Genomic DNA, 11710 nt, shown 5'->3' with positions numbered 1-11710 from the left:
CTCTCTCCGTAACTTTGTGCTAAGGAAGTTCATTTTCAATGGACATGTAGATAGGCGGTGAGCTCTTAGGCAAGAATTCTGCTTTGTTTTCCTCCTTTCCCACTTTTGCAGTGGCAGGGCCCCTGGGTTGCACTGGAGTGGATGGTCAAACACTTGTGGTGAGTGAAGTTGGCGGGAAAATCGGAGCAAGGGGCTTGGCTTGTCGGGGTTCTGAGCAGTCCTGGAGCCTTCAGAGGCTGGCCTGAAGCTAGCTAGCTAACCACATGAGGGAGGGGAGGAGGGAGGGGGGAAGGAGGGAGGGAGGGGCAGGCCCATACTGTGGCCTGGGGCCAAGGGCGTCTGGAGCGGAGGGTGATGGGAGCTGCCTGTGCGGTAGGAAACACTTTTTAGGCGCTTGTTTTGTACTCTCGCTGGAACTCAACGCTGCAGCTCTCCCAATTTCACAACCAGCGTGAGTCAGCTGGGCCAGCTGCGGGACGGCGAGGGGAAGGTGGGTGAGGAGGGTTCCTCAGTCCCTGGGGGCAGGCAAGATCGAGTGGTGACGAGAGAGCCTTAGATGCGGTCCCTGCGCCCATAGGACAGGTGAGCGCCAGGCCAGGCTGGCCGCTGGGTGGAGCTGCTTGAGCCACCCTCCAAGGCGCCCTAGCCACCGCACAGGTAACACCCCTTTTGGGCCTCTCCCGAACCCCCTTCGGCCTCCGTGCCCAGAACACCATGTGTCCCCCGGGGCCATTTCGGCCTTGCCCGCAGCACATTTGGGGCCTCGGCACTTTTGTCCCTGTCCGGCTGGTGCCCACGCCCAGCCCACAGCCATTCGCATCTCGCACTTAGTGTTCGAAAACCCAGGAGATCCAACGGGCCTTGGAGACGGGGTTGGGGGTGGGGACGACGCCCACTAGTGCCCAGTGCTCTGTCGGAGCCTGTCTCCTGGAGGTAGCTAGTGACCCGGGGTCCCTGGGGTGTGCCTCTCCGCGCTGAATTCCGCACCCCAAGCCTTATTTTTCTTTGCTTTGTGGAGCCCCGAGATGGCGTTGGCGGAAGTGAAACCGTGAGACGGAGTGGGGCGAGGTCCGCGGGGATGAATCGGTTTTTGAGTAGGCTTTCTGCACCAGCGTACAGGTTAAACAACAACCCTTTTAGCTGGCCTCGGCGTACTAAGCTCTACCGCCTGGGGGAGGCAGATGACGTTTTCAAAACAATTGATGTGTACTTTATGCTCATGAAATGTACCATTTCACATCAGGTCTGTGGGGTTTGACTAGATTTTGATCGTTTCCATCAACCCACAGAGGTCCTTGGTGCTCTTTTTCTAGTCAGTCCATTTCCCTACCCCGCCCCCTTGCTCTGTTTTGATGATCGTCGTCTTGGCTTAGTTTCGCTCATCACTAACGTCGCCGTAAATCGGGCTTATCCAGTAAGTACTCTTTTGTGTCTGATTTACATTACTTTTAAAATGAGCATCATTAGAAAGGTGTCTCTTGGTGTTTCTGTTGGTGTAGGCCTGCACAGTGGAGTGGAAATGCATGTGTGGCAAGTTGGGATAGAGATGTGTTTTAATTTGTTTTTTTTTTTCCCCCCAAGGCTTAGTACAAAGCTGTGGCATATAGATCACAAGTAAACTGTTGCATCCATTACATTTCTTTCTCTCCCTCCTTCTGTCCCTCCCTCCCTCTCCCCCACCCCAGTGTGTGTGTGTGTGTGTGTGTGTGTGTGTGTGTTTCTTCTTTCTTGTTTGAGGCAGGGTCTCACTGTGTAGCCACAACTTGCCTGGAACTTGTTATGTAGACCATACTGCCCTTGAACTTACAGAGACCTGTCTTTGTCTCTTGAGTACTGGGACTCAGGGAGTGTACCACCATACTAGTTAACTTTATATTGTTGTTTTTTTGAAACTGAGTCTTACTCTGTAGCACAATCTGGCTTGGATCTAATTATGTAGCCTGGGCTGGGTTTGAACTCAGAACTGTCTTTCTGCCTCAGTCTTCTGAGGCAGGATTATAGGCGTTGGCTATCTTGTCCAATTTTTTTTTTTAAACTCTATTTCTTAATTTGGTTGTTTCTCAGATTGCATCTGGGTATTGGCAGTCACCCATTCGCCCGCCAATGAAGTATATCCTGGTTACTGGTGGGGTCATCTCAGGCATTGGTAAAGGGATCATCGCCAGCAGCATTGGGACCATTCTCAAGTCATGTGGACTCCGAGTTACTGCCATCAAAATTGACCCCTATATTAACATCGATGCTGGAACTTTCTCACCTTACGAACATGGTATGAAAAGGAATCTTTTCCTTTTAAAGCCTTAAACTTTAATTTGCTAACCTAAATACATATAATTTGCAATGATTTCTTCTCTGTGTGTGTTTTTAAATTTTTATGTGCATATGTGTCTGTATATGCTATGAGTTTGCAGGTGCCTAGAGAGGCTGGGAGAGAGAGCTTCTGTGGAACTGGGTGACGTTACAGGTGGATGTGAGCTATGGGTACTTTGGGATCTTAACTCTGGTACTCTGCAACAGGTCCTTTTAACTGCTGGGCTATCTCTCTAGCCCCTTGTTTTGTGTTTTGGGTAACTTCTCTAGGATAGATTTCCAGAAGTAGATTTGCTGGATCATACCTTAGAAATGTGTGCAAGTTCTTATGGTCATTGATCCATTTTTCAGATCACTGATGACATGCCACATAGTCAAATCTTTGGAAATATACCATTTTCTATGGAGTAGGGCTTAGTTTATTTTATCATAAAGGTAATATATTCCACTTAAACTTCCCACTGCTGGAATGACTGTTAATATTGACTTTATTTTAGGTGTCTTGGGAGGAGGGTATGTATGCATGAGTGTATGTGTGGTTGTGTGTGTGTGTGTGTGTGTGTGTGTGTGTGCATGAATGAATACTGAGAAAAGAGGTTGATTTCAGATGTCTCCCTTGGTCATTTCCACTGTATACTTTGAGGTGGGTTTGTCATTTGAACCCAGAGCATGTTGATTTAGCTAGTTTAGTTAGCCACTTTCCTCCAGGGAGCACCAGTCTCTGTCTTCAGGGTGCTGAGTGCTGGAGTGCTAGGATCACAGGCAGGGTATTGTGCCCACCTGGCATTTACATGGGTGCTGGGGATAGGAACTATGTCCTTAGACTTGTGTGGCAAGTGCTTTATACACTGTGTCATCTCCCTGGCCCTGACAGTTTTCTTTGCTCATACTGTAGCCCAAGCTAACCTAGAACTCTCTCTGTAGCCCAGGCTGGCCTTGGATTCACATTAATCCACTTCCACCTCCTGAGTTCTAGGATTATAGGTTTGAGTCACCACAGGCAGGCATTTTGATATGTATGAATTAGTTATTTTCAAAGGACATTAATACCACGCTTGGGAGCACATGCCTAGAATCCCAGAACTTGAGAGATGAGACAGGAGAAATGGGGCTTCAGGGAGGAAGCAAGGGCAGCTTTAGTCAGCTACATAGTCAGAGGCCAACTTGGGCTACATGAGACCCTGCTTTTACCAACTACAAATTCAAGGCAAGCCTGAGCTACATGGGACCTGATCTCAAAGGAACAAGAACAAAACAAAAATCAACAAAAAAATCAAGGGGCTGGATGTTTCTTATTCAGTAATTTAATCATATAATCATAGAGAAGTGAGTTTGCATCCCCCAACACCCAGGTAAAACCCAGTCCTGGTGTTAAAGCATCTGAAACTCCAGTACTCATGAAGCAGAGATAGATGGAGCCCTGGAGCTCTTTGGCCAACTAGCCTAGCTGAATGGATGATTTCCAGTTTCATCAGGAGGCTAATTCAGGTTCAGAGCAATTGAACAAGACATCTCTGGCCTCCACTTGAATGGGCATGCATATACATGTACACTTTTGTGTTCACACGTCCAATATGTACAAGAACGCATACCTACATCACACACACCAAAAAAGTAATTAGCTTTAATTTTTTTTTGTATGTATTTGCATTTTACTTACTTATTTGTGTGTGTGTGTGTGTGTGCACTCTCCATGGAAAGTATGTGGCAGTCAGAGAACAACTTGTAGCAGTTAGTTCTCTTTCTACCATGTGTGTCTCAGGCTGAATTCATGTGGTTAGGTTTAGCAGCAAGCACCTCTCCTTGCTGAGCCATCTCGCAGGCCCTCAAATCTTTTTTTTTTTTTTAAATATGCAACCAGAAAAGTACATAAATCTTAAATGTATGGCTTTGAGGATGATTTTTTTCTAAATGAACCTATTGTGTAGCCAGCCCTGATAGATCACAGAACAGAAATCCCCTTTGTGGGGCTGGCCAGATGACTCAGTTGGTAAAGTTGCTTGCTACCCAGAAGGGCAAGCCTAATGACCCTAGTGATCCCCAGACCTCACCAAAAGGTGGAAGGAGACAATCAACTCCATAAAATTGTCTCTTTGTGTTCTTGTTCTTGATCCTTAACTCTCAGGGTATCTTCCATCCTGTTTCGTAGCATCAAACCCATGCATTCATTTTACGTTTTCCTCTCATTTTGGAGATGAGTTGTTTGCTTCCAGCTATTGGACTCAAGCAGCTCTTTCAGCTCAGTCTTCTGAATACCGAGTACCCAGAGTTAGAGGCGAGTATTACACACACCCATAGGACTTCCTGAACTTTCGGTTTAATTTTGAAGTTAGTTGAATCTTACACTGTTTTTTTTCTTTGCTTTGTTTTTAAATAAAAGCAAAATTAACTCTTAGGCCTAGATTATGATAATCTTAAAATAATCTAAAAATAAATTGGTAGGTATCAATTTCCAGTTTGAAAAATAAGGGTGTTCTCCAAGCTTTTGATACATTATGCATGCACATGCAAGTGTACTCGCTTGCGCGTGCGTGCGTACACACACAAACACACACACACACACACACACACACACACTGAGACAGGGTCTCACTATGTAGACCTGTCTGGTCTGGAACTCATGTAGATCAGGCTGGCCTTGAACTCACAGGCATCTGAGATTAAAGGTAAAGTACCACCACTCCTGGTCTTAAGATTTATTTTTATTCTATGTGTCAGTATTTGCCTACATGTATGTGTGTGCACCACATGTGTGCTTAGTACCCAAGGAGTCCAGAAAAGGGACTCAGATCCCCTGGAACTGTAGTTATAGACAGTGGGTGATGAGAATGGAACTCTGGTCCTTTGCAAGAGCAACAAGTGCTGCATTCTCCCTGTAACATATGTTTTGAGGAATGGTCTCACTGTATAGCCCTGGCTGTCCTGAGACTGCTTATACCTGTCTGGTTCCAAACTTTCAGGGATCCTCCCACCTCATTTCCCAAGGGCTAGGATACTAGGCATGTACCATTGTGCCTGTCTTTGCTAGAGGTTTTGGGGTTGATTCTTGTCTACAACTCTGAAATCTGACAAGTTCTAAAAACGTAAAAGTCTTCATACATTTATGGCTACTGTCTTTTTTTTTTTTTTTTTTTTTTTCAAAAAATTTGAAAACTGAAGATTCGGTTTGTTTGTGCCCAGGTATAGTTTCTGTTTCTTAAATTTTATTCGCTTGAGAATAAGACAAGCAAAATGAGTATCTTGTTAGAATTTGGTTTTGTTTGTAAAGAACTTATTCGGTTGTGGTAGCTTGCTATTTATTTATTTATTTATTTAGTGATTGATAGGTATAGTCAACAAACCTGAATTAGCAATACCAAAGCATAGAAAGGGCACAGATGGAGACATCCCAAAGTTCTTAGATTCTCTTGTACACAAATAAATTGTAGAAAAGTTTGGTCACTGTTTGAATTTTGAATACAACTGCTGAAACTGATTTGTGAAGCCTACATACTAGCTCAGCTGCAGTTAATTATGGGTGAAAACAAATCATTTTAGATTCGTCCTCGGCACCTGGATGCATGTGCAAATCTATTGCCACTTGAACTGCCCTCTTGCTGTCTGGATTTAGCTTCTAGTTTCAGATGCCCGAGGCTGAAGCCTGACATACCTTCTTGGGTTTTATGTATACAATCACACACAGTCAGTCAAACAACACTGGTGGGGGTCACAAAGACTGCTAGTGGTAGTTAGACCTGAATTTCAGACAGGAGAGTAAACCGAGAGAGCTATGAATTCTGAATACAAACTCAGGACAGGAAAGGACAAAGCAGCCAGGTTCTGGGTGGTTTTCCTCACTGGCAAGAAAAAACATGCATTCTTACTGCAACAGTCCCCTTAGTACTTGCATGTCACCTGGCCCCTAATAAAACACAGTAGTTGGCCTTTATAACAAGATCACATCTGCCTAGAACGTATGCACACAGAACACTGTCACTGTCGGGATCACTGCTCGCTCTTCCTTTTTCTTGGTCTTTTTTCCCCAGGGCTTGCAGGTGTTGGAGTCTTTTGCCTCTTTTCTTTCACCGGGGGGCACAGGCAGTTTGAAAATGATTTCATTATCTTTATCATCACACTGATTTCTGTCACCTGTTATTTTCATCTCTCCAAAAACATTGGTGTACAAACTGCTGTAGGACCCTGGCTGTCCACAGACTTCTTATGCTTAGACCTCTTATGCGTCTTACCAGTGTTTCTGCAAATCCCTCTTTTCAGCATCTTCTCCTTTTTCCTAGGTACATCTGAAAGCTTTTCTCTTAGGGTAGGTAAAACCTGGTTAACCTCAGAATCCTTAGGAGTGTTAGGGATGTCATTTGAAATCCACCCCCCCCTCTTTTTGGATCAGGTAAGACCAATGAAGGGAGACTGTATAATCAGTCCCCTTCTTGCTAGTCTCTTCTGGAGTAACTTTTCCTTCTTAAACTGATATTCCATCTTCAGCGTTTGCAAATGTCCTCGCTTTTGTGATTATAGCGTTTCACTGCTGGAAATGGTGGCTGATGAAATGGAACATCCCACTCTTTAAAAGGTTCTTTGTGGACTTTTTCAGGTGGCATAACTTTACACGATAGAAGTCTTTGACCAAAAAGGTAGTTATCCATTGTTTCTGCATCTATTTTGGCAACATTCTCAGCCTCTAACTCCACAAAGGCACAGCCTCTGCTGTTTTCAGTCTGTTTACTTCTGGATAATCTGAATCTGCTAATAGCATCAAGCTGGGCAAAGTAGTCATAGATATGGCTTTCAGAAAGTGTTGAAGGTAGTTGGCCCAGAAAATTTACTTCAGGGTTAAGTTTTTCTCCTTCTTTTGCTTTGTCTGTGCATCGTTGGACTTGTGTTAGATCCGTCTGAAACTGAGCCTTCCAGCAGGTTCAGCACCAGACTCAGCTTCTTGGGGCCTGCTAACAAGAACTTGCTGGAGAACTCTGTACAAGTCCATCCACATGGAGCTCCTGGAAGTTGTAGTGTTGAGGACCGCACTGCCCCACACTTTGGGGCTACAAATTTGCTGTCCACACTGCCCCACGTTTTGGGGCTAAGTGCTCTGGTCAAGAGAGAGAGTGGGGATGGAGACAAGACAGGGTGTGTGGTCAAGTCTCATTTACTGTCTCCCATTCACTATATACACTCTCATATAGACCTCTATTACAAGGAAATCCTGGGTATTTATAAGCACAAGCAGGAGCACACAGGTGAAGACACTACCACATGCACCATGCAGCTGGGGTCACTAAACAGCAAAAAAAGCTATGTGGGATAAACAAGATATTTATCAGAGTGTGCTCAGCTGTTGTAGACTGTTGAAAAACAAGTCTCTATCAGGGTATATGGTTCCAGATGGCTGCAAAGTTGATAGCTGCTTTCTAGCCGCTTTCTGCTTAAAGTCGGCTCCCAACATTGTAGCTTGTATTTTTAAAAGATTTTTAAAAACTGTATATATGTTTGTAGGTATGTGCCTGTGTGAGTGTTGGTGTCTCTAGAGTTCAGAAGGGGGCATCGGATGCCCTGGAGCTGAAGTTACAAGTAGTTTTGAACCTCCTGATATTGTTGCTGGGAACCAAAATCGGGTCCTCTGTAAGAGTATTAACTTTTTTTTAAGAAAAAAGGATTTAATTTTATATATGCTGTCACTGTCTTCAGAGACCCCAGAAGAGGGCATCAGGTTCCCATTACAGATGGTTGTGAGCCACCATGTGGTTGCTGGGAATTGAACTCAGGACCTCTGGAAGAGCAGTCAGTACTCTTAACCACTGAGCCATCTCTCCAGCCCTGAGTATGCACTCTTAATGACTGGGCCATCTCTCCAGCCCTAGATTGTGTTTTCGTTTGAGAAGTTTATCCTATTTTATGCTGTGGAGTAAATTTCCATACATCATGACATTGGACTTTGGCCACTTTGAGTAGTCCTGTTTTGTTTGGAACTTTCTGGGTATTTTATTCTTTTGCAGTACTAGGGATTGAATCTAGGATCTCACAAAAGCTAGGCAAGCATTTTACCACTGAGCTACATCCCAAGCTTTGCTTTTCTCTTTTTAAGACAAGGGCTCTAAAAATTGTTCAGGCTGCTGTTGAACTCTCTATAGCTCAGGAAGGCCTTGAATTTGCAATCTTTCTGCCTAAGCTTCACAAGTGCTGGGGTTATAGGTATGAGTGACCTTGTCTAACTGGAAACTAATCTGTTGGGAGTAAGTTTTCATTTCTACACTGCCTTTTGTTTGTAGGTGAAGTATTTGTTTTAAATGATGGTGGAGAAGTTGATTTGGACCTTGGAAATTATGAAAGATTCTTGGACATTAATCTTTATAAAGACAACAACATCACCACTGGGAAGATATATCAACATGTGATCAACAAAGAGAGGCGTGGTGATTACCTGGGGAAAACTGTTCAAGGTATTTACTCCACAACATTATGGACCCTGTGTGCTAAGCGTCACTCAAGGGAAGCTATGTATTTAACAGAAGGTTGTGGGCCCTGAAATCTATGCTTTTTTTCTTTTTAAAAAGATTTATTCATTTTATTTTTTAAAGATTTATATATTTATTGTATGTATGTGAGTATACTGTTGCTTTCTTTAGACACACCAGAAGAGGGCATTACAGATGGTTGTGAGCCACCATGTGGTTGCTGGGAATTGAACTCAGGACCTCTGAAGAGCACTTAACCACTGAGTCATCTCTCCAGCCCTTCTGCTTTCTTTTCTAAAAATTGCCTTCCCTTCAATTTCCTGAATATATTTTCATCCGTTTTGTTATTAGATAATATTTTTAAATTTTAATTTTCTTTTTGGAAATGGTCTCATGTATCCAAGGATAGTATTTAACTTGCTATGTAGCCAAGGGTGACCTTGAATGTAAGGATCCTCCAGCCTACATCTTTTTAAGTGTTGGAATTCTAGACATTTGGGATTCTAGACATTTACCACCACACCAGTTTATTCAGTGTTATGGATCAAACTGAATGCTTCATGCAGGCTAGGCAACAGTTCTACTAACTGAGCTATATCCCCAGGTTCTGATTTTATTTTATTTTTGTTGGTTTTGAGACAGTCTCACTGTGTTGCTCTGGCTTGCCTGGAACTTACTGTGTAGATCAGGCTGGCTTTGAATCCACAGAAATCCACCTGCCTCTGTGATTCAGTCACTGACCAAAGCACTTTAATAGAAGGGCTTATTTGTGCTTCTGGTTCCATAGGGATAAGAGTCCATTACTGTCTCATGGGTAGGGGACACACACCGCAGGTAGGCATGGCTGCTGGGAGAAGCAGGCTGCTGGGAGAGCTCACATCTTGAACAACAAGCAAGAAGTGCAGAGATCACAGTGGGAATGATGTGAGGCTTTTAAACTTTTAGAGCCCACCTCCAGTGGCATGCTTCACCCAATAAGGCCCTACTTCTTAGGTGCCACCAACTAGAGACCGTGTATTCAAATGCCCAAGACTGTAAGGGCATTCCATTCAAGTCAGCACACTCTGTTTTCCTGACTGCTAGGATTAAAAGTGTGTGCCACCATGCCTGACATTTATTTATTTATTTACTGTTTGTTTGTTTGTTTGTTTTTGATTTTTTCAAGACAAGGTTTCTCTGTGTAGCCTGGCTGTCCTAAAACTCAGTCTGTAGAACAGACTGGCCTTGAACTTGAGATTTACCTGCCTCTGTCTCCAAGTGCCAGGATTAATTAAAGGCATGCATTGCCACCACTAATCCAGCATGTGTGTGTATTATATGAGACATTGTCATATAATATACATGTGTATATTAGTATATTACTATACATATGTATATTATATGACAATGTCTCAAATAGTAGTCTGGACTGGTCTGAACTTTATTTTGGAGCCCATGGTGGCATTAATCTCATGGCATTCATTTTCCGTCAGGATCCTGGGTGCTAGCTTATTCCTGGACTTGTTATTACTTTATTACATTTATCTTTATTTTGTATGTGTATGTGTGTGTATCTTTGTGGATGCTTGCATGATGTAGTGCATGCATGGAAGTCAGAGGACAACTGCAGGAGTTGGTTTATCTTCTTCCATCATGTGGGGTCTGGGAATTGAACTCTGCTCTTCAGGCTTGTTGGCAATCACCCTTACCCACTGAGCCATCTTACCAGTAATTATTATTGTTTTAAACTATTAAGTTCATGAATTGCATGCACACTTAAAATCACAATGCACAAATCCCAGCATTTGAGGGGTAGAACAGGCAGAGTAGGTGTTCAAAGTCATCTTCACCTACAGAGCAGGTTTTAGGCCAGCCTCAGCTATATGAGCCCTTGCCTCAAAAAAGAAAATAGGGAGTGGAGAGATTGCTCAGGGATTAGAGAGCACTTGCTCTTGCAGAAGACCGTAGTTTGGTTCTTAGCACCCATATGGGTGGCTAACAACTGTATATATCTCCAGTTCCAGGGGATCCAGTGTCCTCTTCTATCTTCTGAAGGCACCAGGCATCATGTGATACACATGCATACATGAAATTAATTTTAAAAAAGGAAAAAAAACAACTAAATTTATGATATTCTGGGATGAGCATAGTGGTACAGAAAGATACCGAATAAATATCACAAGTTCAAGTACAGACTGGTCTACATAGCAAGTTTCAGGCCACTCATGACTACACAGGAAGACCCTGTTTCAAAAAAAAAAACCCCACCAAGATATAAGTTTATTTTATGGTAATTTACAGAAGCCATAGAAAACTAAAACAATATCCAGCTGGATTTTGATGTCTCCGTGCTGGAGCACTGGTAAGTGGCTGGGCTTCATCTACACCCTTGGGTGGATCTCTCCACTGACTGCTATTATTCCCAGTACTTAGGCTTCAACCCTGTACAGCTGCTGGGCATCTTCCACCATGGATTCTAGCATCTGCCTTACCAAGAAGCCTCCCTTGCCCAGTCCTCAGATGACATGATAGGTAGTTTCTAGGAGTTTTTTTTAAAAAGATGTTTTTGTGTGTATATTATACACATGTATGCCATATGTGTGTGAGTGCCTTTGGAAGCCAGAAGACGGTGTTGGAGTCCCTGGAGCTAGAGTAAGAGACAATTATGAGCCTTGAGATGTGGGTGCTAGGAATTGAACTTAGGTTCAGGAAAAGCAGGAAGTACTAATTGTTGAGCCATCTCTTCAGTCTGATGTTTTTCTTGTCTTTACCAAAGATAGCACTTCTGCTTTCTGTTTCTTGTTCTTTGCATCTGGTCTGCTTCAAGAGCAAAGGCCTGTGGAGATGACTAGCCTGAGATTCCTCAGTCCATGCTGGTTCCAGAGATGGAGACAATGGCATAAGAGCTCCAGCTGGTTTAATTTGCCTGGTGACTTTCACATTATTTGGGAGGCCAAATGCTTTGTTTCTCATGA

The 11710-nt window shown here is 43.5% G+C and overlaps 1 protein-coding gene and 1 pseudogene across 7 annotated transcripts in view; one reads left to right on the top strand and one right to left on the bottom strand.

The window, feature by feature from the left end:
• The first annotated feature begins 320 nt into the window (after window positions 1-320).
• Ctps2 (CTP synthase 2) overlaps window positions 321-11710 on the top strand; it is a 118861-nt gene continuing 107471 nt past the window's right edge. Inside the window, exons 1-4 of one of the 7 annotated variants that reach the window (XM_034485898.2) lie at window positions 326-451; window positions 1314-1414; window positions 2065-2269; window positions 8571-8741. In XM_034485898.2, the coding sequence (XP_034341789.1) occupies window positions 2104-2269; window positions 8571-8741 (337 nt within the window). In that variant the 5' untranslated portion in view covers window positions 326-451; window positions 1314-1414; window positions 2065-2103. Of the gene's footprint in view, window positions 491-528; window positions 658-1313; window positions 1415-2064; window positions 2270-8570; window positions 8742-11710 lie in introns of those variants that run through there. The other 6 variants (XM_076919016.1, XM_034485896.2, XM_034485895.2 and 3 more) reach the window with 6 other exon arrangements.
• Window positions 6295-7464, bottom strand: LOC117694202 (MKI67 FHA domain-interacting nucleolar phosphoprotein pseudogene; annotated as a pseudogene).

Source organism: Arvicanthis niloticus, chromosome X, assembly GCF_011762505.2.
Source record: "Arvicanthis niloticus isolate mArvNil1 chromosome X, mArvNil1.pat.X, whole genome shotgun sequence".
Lineage (NCBI taxonomy): Eukaryota > Metazoa > Chordata > Mammalia > Rodentia > Muridae > Arvicanthis > Arvicanthis niloticus.
This window is presented reverse-complemented; position numbering and strand designations above follow the sequence as displayed.